The 14,036-nt window shown below is 30.4% G+C and overlaps 1 protein-coding gene across 14 annotated transcripts in view; it reads left to right on the plus strand.

Moving 5' to 3' along the window:
- The window catches only part of LOC124369196 (calcium-dependent secretion activator), a 368,545-nt gene that overhangs the window by 80,337 nt on the left and 274,172 nt on the right, over positions 1-14,036 (plus strand). For all 14 annotated transcript variants that reach the window (XM_046827016.1, XM_046827015.1, XM_046827022.1 and 11 more), the window contains exon 3: positions 12,717-12,967. In XM_046827016.1, coding sequence (XP_046682972.1) covers positions 12,759-12,967 — 209 coding nt within the window. In that variant the 5' untranslated portion in view covers positions 12,717-12,758. The remainder of the gene's footprint in view (positions 1-12,716; positions 12,968-14,036) is intronic.

Genomic DNA, 14,036 nt, shown 5'->3' on the forward strand with positions numbered 1-14,036 from the left:
AGATTTTATATTATTCGAACCAGATGTATATCTTAAAATTTGGACCTTGACTAGAGATGGCCGGATTTGTTAAAACTAATTTAAAAGTACTCAAATCAAATTTATTCCTTCATTTAGTATAACATCATAATGAAAAAAAGAACAGATATCTAAAATAAGACAGGAGAACTTATACTACATAAGAATTAACATTATTGACAAATCGTATATTAGAAGGAATGTCTACATGGGCATCATAGCCTGTGCGTAGGCATGAGTTAACTGTTTCAGTAATAAAAACATAATTAAAATACGGTGACCAACATTAAGGCAAATTTATTGATCAGCACTGGATTTACTTTGTACGATTATCTTTAAATCTTCTTCAGGATAAATTCATGAAAGTATTGTAAATAGGATAAATTTTAGTCACACATATATTTAATTTGCATTACTTGATTTCTTTTACTCGTGAAATGTCTCATTGTTAAAACTGGGTTTAGTCTGGAGCAGATAGGTTTTAATTCTGATGGGTTTTAATGAATTTTATCAGGATTAATAGGACAGTTCCTATCTTGGATTCATATGTTACATACATTGCTAACGTTATGCATTAAAATAAGATTTTTAATTTATAAAAATAACTATCTCTCGTAAGACATAACAAGCATTTGGAAAACATTTGCAAGTGACTAAGTGCTTGTTGTAAACTGAGCATGAGAGTCTTTCTTCATGTGAGAATTTGTATCTTAACCCCCAACTTCATAGATCCATTCCTTATAAAAAGAGCTGTTCATGTCTTGTGTTATATCCAGTAGATAGGGCCAAATTTGGAGTATACGCAGCCCTCCCCCACTACTTTTTTTAAGGTTGGTCAAATGTGCATTGTGGGAAAGTCCATTATACAGAAAACTTTAGACTATAGACTAATTAAACTTAAGAGGAAAAGTTGTTGTCAGATGACAATTCGCACAATAAAACAACAGAAAACATACTCCCTGTGATGAGACTTCTGTTCTTTATGTTTAGTTGATTTATATTTGAAGTTATGTGGGGAACATTTTTAGATATCGTCAAAACTTTGTAATTTGTATGTTACGGTCGACTCAGAAAAAATAAAAGAATCATAAATTAACATACTCTTTGAGATGAAAAATACAACGATTTGAGGATTTACATAAAAAAATAAACACCAGTAACAGGGTATCATACATCATTAACTGCTGAATGCAAAAATCTAATAATATAATGCATCGAACCTAATCAATTTAAATCTAGTTTTTAATATGTGGGACTGAGCTCTTTCATCTTAAGCATCATATACTATTATTTGGTGTTGACCTGTTTATATCATAAACATGTACGAGTATATCTCGACCTCAAACACTAGTATATTGGTTTATAGAAAACAATGTTGTCTTCCCATATGTTCTTCTCTCTGCCACAGTTTCAATTTTGCAGTTTTTATTGTGAGAAAGATGTCACAATTCTCTTAATTTATGGTCTGGACCAAGTTTTATTCTGTTGATGGGGTGGATGGTTCTGGAAGTCTCTCTTGGGCCATGGTCAAATGAGTGTTAGTTTTCAATAACTCCAGTTTTGAGAAACTGCACTCACCACTAGCAACATGTAGACACTGGTAAAGTCAACTAGATTCTTATAGTTAGAAATAACTTCAAGGCACAGACAAATTGCTGGAGATATAGTTCAGAACATCTTGTGGATTTGAGTGTTCGGGTACAAAAACACTTATTTCTTTACATACTTAATTTCCCTCAATTTGTTTAGCATCTTCATTTGTCAAAATATTTTCAGTATCATACAATCTTCCAGTAGAGGTTGGTTGAAACATCTAATCACTCCTCTTACCCCCCCCCCCCACCCAACACTGACACAGTCACATATATTTTTCCACCCAGTGTATGCATTGACATGACATCCCAACTTTAAGTACAGTTTGATCATGATTAAAGTGGAGTTTTAAAGTAAGACAACAAACTGTTGCTGTCACAGACTTGACTCTGGAGTCATGTTTGTCTTTAGAGATCCAAAAAAATTTGATGATGAAGAAGCTCAACATGAACTACCTTTACATCATTTTGAGATCAGAGACAACAGACTACAAAATGTAGTGTAATCTAGGTGAAGAGATATTCTCATAGTCTCATCAGGTGTATAATTATGCCTTGTCATAGGAACTAGTATCTGCTAATCTTACTTGAAATTTTTTGGGAGGGATATAAGCATTAAACGTGTTTAAATATGGTTGTAAATGAGTCTCTCAAACAACTGTCATATAATAAACACTTAATAGGGTTATTGGGCGGTATCTCACTGCACAATCTACATAATTTGGGCTTCAAAAACTTTTAGACAAGGGCAGTTGGACCATAGGATTGTGTTAAAAAGATTAATATAGTACAATTGGGTTTTAGGGATCGCTGTTTAAAAGAGACTGTTCCAAGGTTGTTAAAAGGTGCTGACATTTTAAAAATTCATTTACTCTGTAATATACTAGCTTATCAGGTGGATGATAATCTGCATTCAATAAGGCAACAGTTCTTTTGGCTGTATTGGTGGGATCACAATGTGTAAGGGATATTTGTGATGACATATTTGCAGTCACTCAAAAGTACCAAGCTGTTTGGCTAGCTTTGGGTAAAATTCAAACTCAAAAGTGTTTTCACCCACTTGAGATTTGAATCTTCAGTATTGGTGAAATCATTATACAAGTCCTTATATTCCTGACTTCATCCATGTCAGGTAGTCTATCTGAACCCTCTAAAGTAGATGATCCTAAATGACCCTTTTTTTAAGTCTAAAGAACCTTGTTTCTAAATAGTGACAGTTTTAATAATCAAACCAGGAACAAAAGAAAACATTGGGTAAATATATATATATATATATATATATATATATATGTTACTTCTATAGAGGCTGAAAAGAATGTGCTGTTATCTTTCATATTAAATAAAGGTTACTGATTATAAGCCAAACAGCTAGGACTATGTAATTTTCATCGCCAGACAGCTGATGGCCGTTAAAGTCACTGACATGTATAAACAATGATTAAAAAGTGGAAGAGCAGTGTCATGCCATTTAGTGTTTTAAGGCTTGTTGACATTACTATGATTGTTTCACACACTTTAACTGTTGTTTCAACCATGTTTAAACAGGTTTTATCGATTATAAACTTGCATATGTCTATGTCATGAACTGTGTTGCCTAATTCACCTAAGAGTCTATAACCAGGAATATAATTGGTTCTAGCACAATTTGAAAGGTCTTCTAAGTATATTTCTTTTAAAGCAAGTATGTAAATCTTATTACTTAGCAGGTTTTTATGGAAATATTAGCTTTACCTTCTCATTCCTTCAACATTTAAATGACAAACTTTTACCAATGGGCTTATTTCTCTGTGTATTTATCCTGTATCGTGATAAGAACGTTTACTTATTTTTATTAACTGACATAGCTGGGAGATACACAAGTAACTGACCAGCTGCCAAGGACTTGTTCAGTTGTAGCCACCCAGTGGAATTTTAAGAACTACTTCTGAATGCAAACATCATTCTCTAATGTCACCCTATCAGTGAAATAAAACCTTGTGTTAATTTAATCTTAAACAAATCATAGAAGATATCAATGATCTTGCTAATATATGGGTTCACCAATTTTCTTTTTGAATACAGTATATAACTTTTAGTAAACATTTTAATTCACATTGTATTCCAACTGCTTTATAAAAATATATAATACTTTTTCATCCAACTGAGTTTTATATATATCTTAAAATTATGTTTTTTAGAGGATTTGTGTTATAATACAAAAAAGAGCGTGTTAGAAAATAAATTTAGACTTAAAAATGCATGATGAGAGAGTTAAAATACATCCTTGTGTTTCTAAGTTTATTTAGTAAATTAAATTGTATTAACATAAAAAATTTTGATTAAATTACTTTACAATTAAAAAGCCTTTTACTATATTCAATTTGTTTTCTGTGTATGTAAATAAATTTTGATGTTATTTGGAAAGTAAGAGAGCATCAGGAAAACTTGGAGAAGTCAGAGCATTTTAATTTTGGAATTTCATAGCCACTCTGGTACGTGATTGATATAGAAATTCTCTAGTGAATTTAATTTAAGATTGGTACCCTAGACCAATAGGACGCATGTCTCTAAATATAAAAATGTTTTGGCTTTTGATAAATTAGTAATTATGGAATCATTTACAGTATGTTCAAATAAAATATAAACAATAACACTCGATAGACTACAGTACAGATAGGAATTATATCATATTCACTGTTATTGATTGCAATTTTACTAAAACAAAATCGGCAAAGAAATTTATTCCTTGAATGATTTATAAAATTGTAATGTGACACTATTCAATATATAGATAATACTTGTAAAATGATATTGTCTTCAATTGGAATGTAATATTCATATTTTGTATAGTTGTAATGAAAGAGCGTAGGGTTGCTGCCGTGTAACACAATAAAATTCTCTGCTTGTTAAGGGCACAAAATAATGAGAACTACTTTCCTTCCACTTGAGGAGAGAGTTTGAGTTGGTGAGTTAATTGGTAAGCTAGTAAATGACACTATATGCCAGTAGCTAAATCGGTCATTTTAGAGAGATTTTAATAAAATTATTTGGGAAACAGGTATATAAGTGTGTGACCAAAATAGTGTCTTGGGTATTTAAATTTAATTCCATATTTAAAATAATAAAACTCTTTTACAATAATAGTCAAATCCTATAAATCATTATAAAACATTTTTGCAAAAAGTTCAAAATTTATTAGCATAATAATGTTGCAACAATATTATTTTGTGTGGATATAAAAAAATATTTGCCTTGTTGGGGCCTAATTTTGAGCTAAAATAAAAAAAGCATGTTAGTATTTTGAAAATGGTGAGAATTTAAAGTAATGATGGTTTCCAAGAGATTACAAGAGCAGCAACAATACTGTACTTTGCAATGATCGGGTAAGAAATAGTTGAGAAAACAAAGTTTTATTATCATTTAATTTTCTAGTTCCCACTGTATCAAAACACTGCTAACACAATAAAATTTAATAATGTAGAATGTTATGGTGTAAGTAGTCATGACCTGAGCTACATATTCATAATAACTGTTTTAAATGCTCTTATGAAACCTTGTGTCAGTAAATTAAAATAGGATTTATGTGTAAACATTAATTTTCTCTGTTATTTTTCAGATGTTTCATGATTTTACTGATAAACTATAACACATTTTGTTTTTTAATGGGCTAGCTTTTATGTATCTTTAATGTTTTGCTTCCGAATTGATTGTAATACAATGCAACATACTATAATGATTTTTAAATGGCCACCATTAAAAATGCAATGAAATAATATTTTGAACTACTATTACATTGTGCAACTTAATCATGTATTAATACATTTTAAATTAAAAACACAACTAGATGATCCACAACAAATGTAATAGAATTTAGCTCTTAGTTACATGACATTATTTGTTAGTTTTAATTTTTACAATCTGAAAATGTATGACCAGGATTTTCTTCTACACCCTATTCAATCCAGCAATCTAAAATCTACATTGATAATAAAACATTGAGATCAGGTATTATTGAATACACTGGGCCACAAGTATTATGGTATTATTTGATAAATTATTGATAACAATGAAAAATCTTAAGGAATGGGTCTCTTTCTTCAGAAGTATAGTTATTTCAAAGTTATGTATTTTCAATCATTTATCCATTATTCACATTAAACTGCTTTATTCATATTTATCTGAATATCCTGTCCTTTGCTCCAGATAAGGGACCTCACTAAACAGGGATTGGTTCTAAACAGTTTTGTTGTGAAATATTTGTAAAACTTAGGTATTCATAGAAATTGGTGCCTTTCTAATGTTTCCAACTAAAATAAGGACATTTGTGTCTTTCTGAAGTTTCTAACTAAAATAAATTATTAAGAACTTCGTAAACAACCTGATGGAGAGCTATTTCTTAGGGTTTAAACCACACTTTGAAATTATTTGACGCTTGAACAAGGGAGGATTAAAAATGTAAAGAGGGTAATAATAACCTTGCTATGCAGAAACAAGACATTCAAAGCTGTTTATAGTGTTGAAAACTGTTTGAACATTATAAAACAAGGATAAATTGTTTTAGAGAATGTTATCAAGTTTCATACCACAATATCCTGGATCAGTTTGGTTACTATTCATGTTTATTATCTGTTTCTATTGATATAAGTTTCAAATCAGGTTTAAATAAAGTTAGATAGCAAATTGTTCCATCTATTTTTCATAATAAATTAGTAATACAAACATCATAGCTAAGGTAAATTATACTTTTTATACAAATTATAGATTTGTTGTTTATGTAACACTTAAATTGATTGAAGCATTCTTTTATTTTTGAGACCCAAATAGATCACTATAAATGTTAGTTTAGAAATTATATGATTGAATATCATTGTTCAATGAGAAAGATCATAATATTAAGTGCCATTTAGGGCTGAATTACATAATTTAAGAAAGTAAATGTTTAACACAATGGTATTATCAATGCTTATTATTCCCTAAAGTTTACAAAGCAAAATATGACTAAGATATAGTAACAGTATAAATAACAAGAAGATTGTACATAACAAATAAAATGGAAAAATAGATAGTTTTCATTTCAGTTGTATCTCCTTTGACATTTCCAATATACGTGTATAAGTAGATAAGGGATTATTAATGGCTTTTAATTTACAAATGATAAATAGTTTGTAGCAGATAGTCATGTTGTTATTTCAGATATTCTTAAAGTATGTTGTTAATGTTAATTAAATGTAAGAAAGTGAGTTTAATTTTAGTGGAATTTGCTGGTACAACAAATTGACTAACAGGGCAAATGTTGCATTAATTTTTATAGTCAATTTAATCTACTCCCTCAGTCTTCAAAACATGTGCCTTTATATTGACTCTACCATTTTACAATTTAAAAATTTATCAGTTACTTTCATAAATTTTAAGGAAAGTTGTCAACCTCTTTTATACACCCCCTCTCCCCTTGCTAGTAGAATCTTATTCTACCCTGCCTTCTCCACTAACTTAATTGTTTTGCACTTTCCTTCTCCTCTCTTCTAATGTAATACCACACTCACAAATTCACTTTAACCAAGATTCTTACTCTAAATAGATTCTATGTACTTTTGTACCCTCTTGCACTCACGCTCAAAGACAAGATCTAATAACTTATCAAACAGACTCTTAACAGAACAAATTAGGTATTAAAGTAAAAATCATGTCTTACGTCACTTATATTCTATTGATCCAGTTGAAAAATATTATACAACACTTCTTTGTTCTAAATGTGGTTTTTTTCTTTGTACAGTTCTGTCTAAAACATACATTATATTCAACAAACAACTTAGTAGTTATTGATGTTCTTTTTGGATGTGTGGTCACTAAATTGGTTTTACTAAAAAATTTTCTCAAAATCCTTTTGTTTGCAATTCTAATACTGAAAGCTAACCTTGTAAAATTAAAAAATATAGATATACCTGAATCGTCGACTTTTTCACACTTTTAGGTGGCGAAAGACGATTTCAATTATTTAAGTGAAATTTCAGGAAGTCTTTCTATGTACACATAGTTGAGAAGTAATTTATAACTTAGCAACTATAAAAAACACTTTTGCAAATAGATTTTCCACAAATATGCTAGCATTTGTACGCTGTAAATTTTGAACCAGTGAAAGACATACAAACATTTAAAAAAATCAAATCACAACAAATATTTTATATTGATAAAGAAAACAAATGTAGAATTTGGATATAATTTTGGATATAAATGGTAATACAATATACAATAATGTTCAAGTAATACAATTCTAAATAGTAAATAATTTAACGCTAAATAATATTATAAAAGCCTTATATCACAAAGAAATAAATCCATATATTGAAATAAAGAGAGAACTTAAAATTTATATATATATATATATATATATATATATATATATATATATATATATACACCCAGTAAAAACAACATTTATGATTCAGTTAATTTGCTACCTAATTTATGTATAATTAAAAATAACATGGGAAAAGAGCCTACATGGGCCTTAATGGCCAGTGCGTAGATTCAAGTTGAAATTTTTAAGGATTTAATAGGAATTTTATCTTGAGCAGTGTATAGATTCATTTTATAAAATTTAATGGAAAGGAGTTATCTAAAGTAGAATAACTTATGGATATGACTTAAGAATTCTGATAGTTAGCAATATTGTAGAGAAATTAAGCAAACCAAATAAAAATGATCAGTGAACAGAAATTGATAAAAATAGGATATTTAGTGAAAACGGATAACTACATATCAGTGTGTAAAGTGCTGATATGCGCACATTCAATATACCACTCGTTATACACATGTATACCATTGTTGCCTTCTCTGAAAAAAATTTTTAATATATTTTCTTTCTGATGCTAAGTAAACACTTATAGTAGTGTTTATAACACTACCTGCAAAATGTTCTGCATATATATCTGTCTAATTCTCACCCTTAATAGTGACTTTTGTATAACTCTTAGTATAACCACTTTGAAACTTAGAACTTTTACTGGTTTATTAATGCTACAATTAGTTTTTTAAAACGTGTTAAGTAATAAATTACAAGCTCTTGTATCACATATGTTCTCTTTAGTGTTGATGTAACATAGTAGTTTGCTATGAAAGATCAATACCAGCTTAGGTGCCACACATAATGCAAAAAATAAACCAATTTAAAACTTATTCTTATTTTTTCATTAATTCAAAACTTAAACGGAAATGATACATGTGACTGTAACTAAAACTAAAACTATCAATGTTATGTACCAATACAAGCAAGTTTAAAGAGTCCAATGCCATTACTTTACCAAAGCCATTATAGAATAGGTTACAGTTTTATAGTAATTTGTGTATGTTTATGTAAATGTATATATATATATATATATATATATATATATATATATATATATATATATATATATAAGCACGTTTTTAGATTTTAGGTCTCTTAAACACTAGTCTAGATGGTAACGACAATAATTGTCTGATAAGAACGAATATTTAAAAAGTTTGTGCCAAGTTCATAACACTATTGAATTTTTGCAAATCAGGGTAAAATTTATCTAATGTCTAAAATATCTATTAAAATACCTAATGCACACCATATGAGTCTAACTAGAGAAGGATCATTTTGTTTTACAAGACACAATTTTTCAATAAAAAGTTCTTATAACATATTTATTCCTTAGATAATAAAAAAAAATAAAATCTTTTACAAAATAGGTATGTGTACTGTAATGGATAATAATGATTCAAGTAAATGTTTGATTGGTTGGCTTGTATTGAAATGGCATTGTATTAGGCAACAGTGCGTACCAGCAGGTTCTGTGGTTGCCTGTGTCATTGTCTACTTACATGTGTTGTGCAGGCAAGGTTTCAGTTTTGATAACATATTGAGGTCAGTGATACGGGCTCTCCTCTCGTTGCTGTATGAATGGTGAGTTAGTCAACATTGGATAAACAGGGTACTTGCAAAAAGGGGACCAAAACTTCTGGAAAATGGTCCAATAGGTTAAAATAAACAACATTCCTTTGACTAAATACCATTTTCGCCGTTGGGTTAGTTGGTTTGTGACTTGTTAGTAAAAAATTTACATTTTTCAAAATGGAAACTTTATAAAATATTTTATTACATTTTAAAAATACGGATGCAACAGCAAAGCATTTTGAAGAAATATGAAAAGTAGCCCTAAAATACAAAGTTTATAGCCCCTCATTTGTTAGGATTACATTAAATATACAATTGAGAACATAAATATTTACTAGACATTTGCCATCGTTAAGTGAAACAAGAAAACAGTAACACTACGTTTCGAGATCTGCAATCTGATCTCTTCTTCAGGTAAAGAACTAACCTAATACATAATTACAAACTAGGTTAAAATAAACAAATCTTACTAAAGCGTTGTGGCACGCCTGAGTCAGGAATCACAACCTACATGTTGTATGTCAACTTCACTAACACTAAAGACATGCACTTAATAAAAAAACTATACAAAACACTAATCATTAAACTAAACTACGGAATACAGGTCACAATATGGTTTTAAGAAGTTCATCTCGCATGAACCAATAATAACGAAAGGGCCCATTCCTGTTCCCCTTCCCTTGTATTTCCGCCATCTTGTTTTAGCCGGCCGTCACGATTACCATTGGCTACCCCCTCTGGTCAGTCGTAGATGGTTAGTAGACGAGTGAAGACATATTGTGACCTGTATTCCGTAGTTTAGTTTAATGATTAGTGTTTTGTATAGTTTTTTTATTAAGTGCATGTCTTTAGTGTTAGTGAAGTTGACATACAACATGTAGGTTGTGATTCCTGACTCAGGCGTGCCACAACGCTTTAGTAAGATTTGTTTATTTTAACCTAGTTTGTAATTATGTATTAGGTTAGTTCTTTACCTGAAGAAGAGATCAGATTGCAGATCTCGAAACGTAGTGTTACTGTTTTCTTGTTTCACTTAACGATGGCAAATGTCCGGAAAAATCCTGTTTCCTTCACAATCCTTCCATCGTCAAAAATAACCTTCAAACAAAGAATATTTACTAATTATATTAAACAAGAGATTTAAGTTGAGACTTATTTAAACAAGGAAACTTTTGCCTCAGTTACTTTTCAGATGGCACTAATAAAGACCATTCCAAATGCTTTTTATAGTTCGGGTAACTTTTTTGTTTCTCTTATAAAGTTTTGTTTAATTTTACATAACAATTTTAAGATGGTGACCATTTTAAAATCAGTTATGATGTTTAGTTAGATTCTTTCTAATAATACAAATGCTTATGGAAAATTACATTGTTATAATTTAAAATCAACAGATAGACACTAAATAAGAAGTACAGTCTGAAAATTTTGTTAGTTTATCTTTATATCTCCATAGTTGTGGTCAACAATTTAAACATCCATCCTGTATTTTGTTATTTATAAAATATATCATTTATGTATATATATGGCTTATATTTTACTCCTTTTATTCATGTATGTAATAAATTGTTTATCAAATAAATTGTGGTATTAATAGGTATTTAAGTCTAGCCAAAACATCAGGAAATTCGTTTGAGAGACCTGTTATTGTGAAGCGCCTGTTCTCACAAATCCTCGCTTCAACTGAAGCCACCAAATCATCTTTAACCAAAGAAGGGCGACCGGAGCAGCCCTCATCATGGATGTTGTTACAGCCATTTTTGAATTGTGCAGTTGAAGTTTACCCACTTATGCACTTTGCTTTCACTCATAACACTAAAACCGTACACTTTGCAAATCTGTCGATGAATTTTTGCTTTAGTCAGGTTCCTTGCTGACAAAAACCGTATCACTGAGCAAACCTTACATGTGGCGAGCGAGCCTGTGACATCAGTACTTATTATTTAGATTATAAATATCAATTTATTTGTGCTGCTTAAACCTTTGTTATTTTGTTGCATTGTTGATATTTGTTGTTTCTTGTTAGTTGTTATATTTTTTTGCATTTTATCATTGTTTTAATTATTTTAATCTAGGTATTATTAATTTTAATATAATGAAATTATTAACTTTAAAGTTTTTCATAGACTTATGATTGATCATACTATGTGTACTATGTACTATGTATCTACACTTATATCTAAATGACTTGTGTGACAAAGCCTATTGTAACGTTTGCTAGGAAAGCCTATGAATTTCCAATAATATTTTAAGACTATTGTGACAGAGCTGTTGTTAAAGCCAGTATATTTCTAATGCTGCAGTCAAAATGGTGAGGTATTATTGCTGTGTTGCTGAAGTTACTAAAAAAAATGTTAATGAGTAGTTATTGAAATTACCAAAATTGTACTAGGAGTATTCTGTAGAAATTCATGAAAATGGGAGAAAGTTGATTCATTTATGTGGCACCGTTTATAGATGTGCTGTTTTATCCTACTGTCAATGCTGCTGATGAAGCTTTTAATTCAGCACTTTTCATGGTTTAGAAGAGTAATATTTCACCATAAAAAGTAAGAAAGTGTTTAAATATCTTAAGTAGTTTACAGTCTACTTAATCAATTCGCTTAAAAGGAAGCAAAATAGTAATGTGAAATAGTAACAGCTACAATTGATGCCATGACAGTAAGATAGATTCATTTTTATGGAGGGCCAGGAGGAGGCATTTATGAGAAAAACTTACACATACCACCAAATTACTATATTTTCAAATAAACTGAACCAAGAATTGACCTTTTCTCTTAATAATTTATTTATTGGGATTAATCAATTTTGAAGTATTGTGTTTCTTTACAAAAATACATGAAAAAATTCATACTGTAGTCATATTTCATTATAGCATAGTGGATAGAATTGTTATTGTAAAACATTGGTTTTTTAATGTTGTGGATATTTTAAGTATCTAATAGAATCTCATGTAGTGATTACTCATGTCAATATATTTATTAAAATGGGTTTTCAATATTTCATAATACATCCTAGTCCTTCAATCACCAGGAATAAAATTTATGTGTTGAAAACTTGTATTGTGTAATGATAATTTTCTTACACTCTTGTGCAGTTTATTTTTTAAAGATAGTATACCCTTCATTGCTTCTTTAGAGTAATTGAACTGGCTGAAAAAATTCAAACTCCCACATTACTAATGATTTATTATGATTAATGTGTTGCAGTGGTCCATTAAGAGGTAGAGTTAGCGAGGCAGAACCAGAGCCATGATTGACCCCAGCTCGTCAGAAGAGGAGAGTGAGGAGGAGCAGCATGGACACCACCATGGGCACCATAGTCATGATCGGGAGGATCACCATGGCCACCATGGGCACCGTGAGCCCCGCCCTGACCCTCACCACCATCACCACAGGCACGATGATCACTCAGGCAGCGGTGGACTTGAGGTTCCTAACTCAAATGCTAGCCTTCCAAGGTACGGTATTCAAATATTTTATATAGAACAAGTACTGTTTAACAAACATCATGTTAAATAAGGTTTAAATATTTCTATATTTAGATAAATTTGTATCAAGGTCATATTTTATAGCTAACAATAATATTTCGGAGTAAACATTAAACGTTCTATATGATAATTTAAATTTTGATTAATTTTTGCCAACCGCGTAACAGATACTCTCAACCAAGTATTCTTGGAGCCGTGTTTTAGTTGTCTCTTATGATGGTTTTTTATTTCATCAGGAAAGTTATTAAATATGTTTATGCCGAAACTATGTGGCAGTGGCCAATAAATTTAGTCGGCAAGGCTCAGGAGGCAGGTCTTATCTTCTTTTTGTGTTGTGATGCACATTGTAATATGTGTATGATAGTACGTGTTTAAAATATATAGGGATGATAAGGTCAAAAGAGACATATCTTTAAATGCCTGTCTGTATGATTGACTCTTTTAAACCTACAATTTTCTAATATAACTTCTTTTAAATTTTGAAGAGTCTTCTCCTTTGCGCTTGAGCCGATTATCTCCAAATGACAGAGCCGTATCTCAATTTTGTTTCTTTGAAGGACATGTCGTACAATTTTAACACTAAATAGTGTTTATAGTGAGATATTCGTCTCATTAGGAAAAGTGATAGTTAAATTTTCCCACAGAGACTACTAATATGCTCTCCAAGGTGTCAAATGACAGAAAACCAAAACTCATTGCAATATTGCCTCCATAAAGAATTTAATAAGAGTTCTCCACAGTTGTTGGTGTATATATTATAGTGGACAGAATCCAAATGTACGGATACTTGAGGGACATCCAACAGATCAGGCAGGCACCTAGAACTCACCTCCCTAATCCCGAACACTGACTTCTACTAGCTAAATAGAATTTTACTATTTTAGTGGTAGACCTTGAACTCCCATATTCTTAAGTGCAGTGTGTACCCTTAGATGGCTAACACTATCAAAGGCTTTTTTAAGACCTAGAAAGACCCCCATAGTTTTCTTGCCAGCACCCAAGCTGTATGCCACATTTGTTACTACTGATGTAATGACAT

The sequence above is a fragment of the Homalodisca vitripennis genome, chromosome X (genome assembly GCF_021130785.1).
Source record: "Homalodisca vitripennis isolate AUS2020 chromosome X, UT_GWSS_2.1, whole genome shotgun sequence".
Classification (NCBI taxonomy): Eukaryota; Metazoa; Arthropoda; class Insecta; order Hemiptera; family Cicadellidae; genus Homalodisca; species Homalodisca vitripennis.